At 40.9% G+C, this 5,949-nt stretch overlaps 1 protein-coding gene across 1 annotated transcript; it reads left to right on the forward strand.

The window, feature by feature from the left end:
- The first annotated feature begins 841 nt into the window (after nt 1-841).
- EMB2217 (Pentatricopeptide repeat (PPR) superfamily protein) lies at nt 842-3,609 on the forward strand. Its single transcript, XM_088973396.1, has one exon. The coding sequence runs from the start codon at nt 989-991 to the stop codon at nt 3,524-3,526; it is 2,538 nt and encodes an 845-aa protein (XP_088829522.1). The 5' UTR covers nt 842-988; the 3' UTR covers nt 3,527-3,609.
- Nucleotides 3,610-5,949: the final 2,340 nt, after the last annotated feature.

Below are 5,949 nucleotides of genomic sequence, written 5' to 3' on the forward strand. Positions count from 1 at the left end.
ATGTTAAAATTAATTCATATTATTGATTTGTATTTTACTTAAAATGCCAAAAAGTATTACTCTTGCATTGACGGCATAGATCACCTTGCATTGTGTATATGAGATACACATAATCAAAATATAGGGTGTGGCCTAAACCACACCACACCTCGTAGAATGCCTAGGTGTGGTTTAGGGCCTTTAAGCTACCAAAATTTGACCGAGTGCAGAACACCTACCCTGCGATGACATGGTATGGTCTCAACTACACCACACTACAAAACACCTCTACATCGATAGTCAACATTTTTCAATGCTCACTTTTTTCTAGGACTCAATTTTTTTCAAACCATTCGGTGTGAAAACTCTATTAATGACGTTTTATACGGCAAACAAATACCATTCATTTTACTGTTAAAATGCCCCTAATTTTTCAATATCCCACAAGAGCGCGCCCCACAATGTCCCACAATACATCTTGACATTGTATTGGGAATATCTTCTCACGATGTGAGAGATATTCCAATACAAGGTCGGAATATGCTATGGGAGCATGGGGCATTATGGGGCGCCCCTTACAAGGCGCTGATACGAACTCATTTTTAAATGCAAAAAGGAATGAGTCCTTTTTCAAGAAATGGCAAATGCAAATTCGCATCTGTGCCCCACATAGGGCGCCTCACAAATGCAAATCCCGACCGTGTATTGAGCTCCCAATGACAAATTAATGCACGCTGAGATATGCATATGGTGCGCTTGTGGGGCGCTGATGTGGCAGAAACCGGATTAACAGTAACAGGTCACCTTTGTGCGTAGCAGCTAGCAGATCCCGTCACTAACAGGTCACAATGGGCTTCCTGCGCACCAATAAGTAGCGTTTTCAGCATAGCCGAGCGCGCGAGTCTCGACTCTAACCTTCCTTCACCATGGCGAATTCCCTAATGCAGGTTAGTGTTCGAACAAACCCTATTCTCAGTTCGAGTTCGGTTTATTAACATATCTTCGAGTCATGAAGTCTCTTCATTTCGAAATACGCATAATGGCTATTTACCGCAGTGTTCTTTGCCCTATAAGGCTGAAACGAGCAACCACTCGACTGAGCAATCTCTGTTTTCTTACGCGAAACTCTATTGTTCCCTCTAACCGAATCTTTAACACAGTTAACGTAGGTTTCTCCCGATCAATACATAGGGGTTGCTCCGGAAATTTTAGTTTTTTAGCTCAGAAGGAGAACTTTGATTTGATCTTCCCTAAGTTTCCCACAGGATACTCTAGTTTCTGCAGAACTTTTTCTTCTGGAGAGAGCTGTAATGATTCGACTGAATGGACGGAAGATATAGAGTATTTAGATGAAAAGGGCAGTGTGATTTTCTCCGGAAAGGGAATTCGATCGGTTGAGCCAGGGCTAGATGACCATGTTATGGTGGGCGAACTAAAGAAGCCGTTTTTGAATGCTTCCGCAGTTTCGAAGATCGTGGAAGTTGTTAAGAGGTGGAGATGGGGTCCTGAAATGGAAACCCAGCTTGATAAACTCCATTTTGTTCCTAATATGTCTCATTTAAACCAAGCGTTGAAGGAGATTGGAGAAAGTGATGCATCTTTGAGCTTATTCCAATGGGCGAGGAGGAAATCTTGGTATTACCCGAGTGATGAATGCTACACTCATTTGTTTGATCGATTGAATCAGAGCAGAGAATTTGAAGCAATTCAGTCACTATTCGATGATATGGTTAGAGAATGTGCAAATAATGGGATTTCATCTTTCACGGCATATAATCGGGTGATTCAGCATTTAGCCAGAGCTGAGAAATTAGAGCTTTCCTTCTGTTTTTTCAAGAAAATTAAAGATTCAGGATCTAGAATTGATACTCACACCTATAATTCGCTCATGACATTGTTTCTGAACAAGGGCCTGCCTTACAAGGCATTTGAGATATACGAGACCATGGAAGAATCTGGGTGTTCATTGGATGGGTCTACCTATGAATTGATGATACCAAGCCTAGCAAAATCTGGGCGTCTGGATGCTGCCTTCAAGCTTTTCCAAGAAATGAAAGAGAAGGGTTTCAGGCCAAACTTTTCTATCTTTGCATCTCTAGTTGATTCAATGGGGAAAGCTGGAAGGCTGGATACATCAATGAAAGTCTACATGGAAATGCAGGGTTTTGGGTTCAGGCCATCTGTGACGATGTACGTCTCTTTGATTGAGTCATTTGTTAAGGCTGGGAAGCTAGAGACAGCTCTGAGGCTTTGGGATGAGATGAAGAAAGCAGGGTTCAGGCCAAATTATGGGTTATACACAATGATTGTGGAGTCCCATGCGAAATCAGGGAAACTTGACATTGCAATGTCAGTTTTCTCAGATATGGAAAAAGCTGGGTTTCTACCTACCCCTTCTACCTATTCTTGCCTCTTGGAAATGCATGCTGCTTCTGGACAAGTAGATTCTGCCATGAAATTGTATAATTCAATGACCAACGCTGGCCTGAGACCCGGTCTAAGCACATATGCTGCCCTATTGACAGTCCTGGCAAATAAGAAACTTGTTGATGTGGCTGCAAAGGTTTTACTTGAGATGAAAACCATGGGTTACTCTGTTGATGTGAGTGCTAGTGATGTTTTGATGATCTATATTAAAGATGGGTCTGTAGATCTTGCTTTGAGGTGGCTACGTTTCATAGGTGCATCTGGAATTCGAACCAACAACTTCATCATCAGGCAGCTCTTTGAGTCATGCATGAAGAATGGACTGTATGAGTCAGCCAAGCCTCTCCTTGAGACTTATGTCAATTCAGCTGCAAAGGTTGATCTCATATTATATACATCAATCTTGGCCCATCTTGTGCGGTGCCAGGATGAGCAGAATGAGAGACACATAATGTCTATCTTGAGTGCTACAAAACATAAGGCACATGCTTTCATGTGTGGACTGTTTACTGGTCCAGAGCAGAGGAAACAGCCAGTTTTGTCATTTGTCAGAGAATTTTTCCAGAGCATTGATTATGAGTTGGAAGAGGGTGCTGCTAGGTACTATGTTAATGTGCTTCTTAACTATCTTGTGCTCATGGGACAAATCAACCGGGCTCGTTGTGTATGGAAGGTTGCCTATGAGAATAAGCTTTTCCCCAAGGCAATAGTTTTTGATCAGCATATTGCCTGGTCCTTGGATGTTAGAAACTTGTCTGTAGGTGCTGCTTTGATAGCTGTTGTTCACACCCTCCATAGATTTAGGAAGCGCATGTTGTATTATGGTGTTGTTCCAAGACGGATCAAATTAGTTACAGGACCCACCCTGAAGATTGTGATAGCACAGATGCTAAGTTCAGTAGAATCTCCATTTGAAGTCAGTAAGGTTGTATTGAGGAGCCCAGGAGATTCTGTATTGGAATGGTTTAAGAAACCAATTGTTCAGCAGTTTCTTCTTAATGAGATTCCATCTAGGGCTGACATCCTCATGCACAAGCTTAACACACTCTTTCCTAGTTCTGCACCTGAAGTTAGATCTCTTTCCCCTCCTAAGCCACTGGTTATGGGGAAGGCAGTGTAGGAGTTAGCACAGTCAAAATTCAATATAAGTTGTAGGCTCTGTACTGTAGAAATTTAAATGAAACCTTATATTCTATTTCATAATTCTCCTGTTCTTCAGTCTTTCTTTTTTTATCTTTTTGCTGGACATGTAACTAGAATGACACATGGAGATGATTGCATGATTAGGATCTTATCTTACTTATATCTGTTAGTGAGGATCTGTATGACCCTTTGTTGTGCTGTAAAACGTTACCATTTGAAATTTATGCAGATAATGTGTCATCTTTGAAGAGTTGAAATGGTCATTGCAGCATCACAAATTTGGAGTATCTAGCAGAATGATTCCTGCAAATGCATGAACATAGTTGAAGTCTATTTTTGCATCTCTTTGAGAGGTGTACCTGTAGTCATAATTATGTGAACATAAGCATGGTTTGGTTTCTCATCTTTGTTTTGTGACAGCACATCAAGAAGGTCTGCAATAGATTTAATATTTAAGCCAGTTAGCAGAGAGAAGTAATCAAAAGACAACTGTTTTTTAGATGTTTCCATCACTTCTACACTTTTCTAGGCCTTGATAATTATTATCTGATATGTCACAACAAGAGGAAGTCTTATTCCCTTTTAATGAATACTGAAAAGTCTTTTATCACCTAATGTTGCCAAACCAAACTAATGGTTTGGAATGTTAATGAGTGTACTCCCCGAAATAACAGCAGTGGGGATGCATCCCCCTATAAGAAAAATTCTCTTGCCTTGTCTTGAGAATCAAAGAATCAATAGACCCTCATCCACTGCTCAAAGCCCAAATGTTGAAGGACACTGTTGGATCAACTATAACAAATCCAAGCAGAATAGTTACCCATCAAGTCAACATTTTCTGTTTTTTTTTTCAAGGACAAAAAGAAATTTCATTAAACCGAAAAAAACAGTACATCTCAAAATGCTGGTGGCAAACCAACAACATAACAGAATTACACTGAAAAGAGACAAAATTACAAGGATTTAGTTCCAAAGTGCTTCATATACCCCTGAAAACCATAAAATTTACAGCTCCCCCCGACATCCCTGAAACTCTAAGCTCCACCCAATCTCCTCCCTCATCACCCCATGCTTCGAAGCATGATCCTCACTATCTCCTTCTTCCACCTCTCTTTCTCTCTCTCTCTCTCTCTCTCTCTCTCTCTCTCTCTCTCTATCATAACGCACATGCACTCTTCCCTTACTTCCTTCTGCAGCCTCAGCTGCGTACTATGTAGTGCTTGAATCCTGGTTGACTGGAGATCTCTTCTCTTCCTGGACCTTCAACCTTTCCTGTCTTCCCAATTCATCTTTGCTGGCTTCTTTAAGGTTTTCTTCCTTACTGCAACCTGTCTCCGAGTGAGAGTCGGAATCCCCACCTTCAGCCTACCGGATTTTTCTTTTTCGATTTCCTGATCTGCTAGTCCTTTTGGAAGTTCTCTGCAACTCTCCCTCGTCAAGCAGCTTTCTAGGACCATTAATGATCCTCTTTTTACCACTTTTGTTAAACCTGGCTATTAACCAAATCCACCTCTTTTGTTTGAAAGCTTTTACCTTCTTTGTCAAACCTCTTTTGTTTGAGAAAGAACATTTTCTGTTTTCAACTTTACATAACAGATTAGCAAAAGACCAAATTGTTTGGAGAATCACATGGGGCTGTCAATTGTTTGGGTCAACCTGACAGACCTAAATCTATCAACCCTATTACATAGGGTATTAAAAAAATGGCCATTACCCAGTGTTGGCCCCAGCTATCTGGGGTCTTGGGAGGGTAGAATGGTATGGTTCTAACCTTTGGAATTTTTTTCCCGCATAAAGTGGCTGGCCTCATATTTGAATCCATGTTCTAATTCCTGCCAGCCCAAGATTTTATCACTACACCAAGTCATGGTCCCTATCAACCCTATTACATAGGACCTGTGTATATATTTTGTTCCAATTATTAATAATGTCAGGGAGGGTTGGAAGAGATCAAGTAATTGGTTCACATCTCCAATTTGCTGATGATATAATTTTGTTTTGTGAGAATCTTGATCTGGAAATGGTGAGTAACCTAAAGTCGCTGATTGAGAATTTTGAGGATATTTCTAGTTTGAGAATCAATTGGAACAAAAGCGGAATTGCTGGAATTAATGTGGAGGAAGAGGAGCTCTTGAGCTTTGCAGGGGTATTGGGGGTGTGAGATTAGAAGTTGGCCCATTACCTACCTTGGCCTATCTTAGAAGGATTCTGGAAGCCGGTGGTTGAAAGGTTTGCAAAGAAGCTGCCACTTGGAGGAGAACTTATTTATCTTTAGGGGGAAGAATTGCATTGGTTAGGGCCACTGTAGCAAATCTACCCATTTACTTTCCTTCTACCTTTCGTATCCTGGAAAGGATAGCGAAACATTTAGAGAAGTTCATGAGGGATTTCCCTTGGGAA

Source organism: Nelumbo lutea, chromosome 2, assembly GCF_056320005.1.
Source record: "Nelumbo lutea isolate HS-2025 chromosome 2, American lotus-T2T, whole genome shotgun sequence".
Taxonomy (NCBI): Eukaryota; Viridiplantae; Streptophyta; class Magnoliopsida; order Proteales; family Nelumbonaceae; genus Nelumbo; species Nelumbo lutea.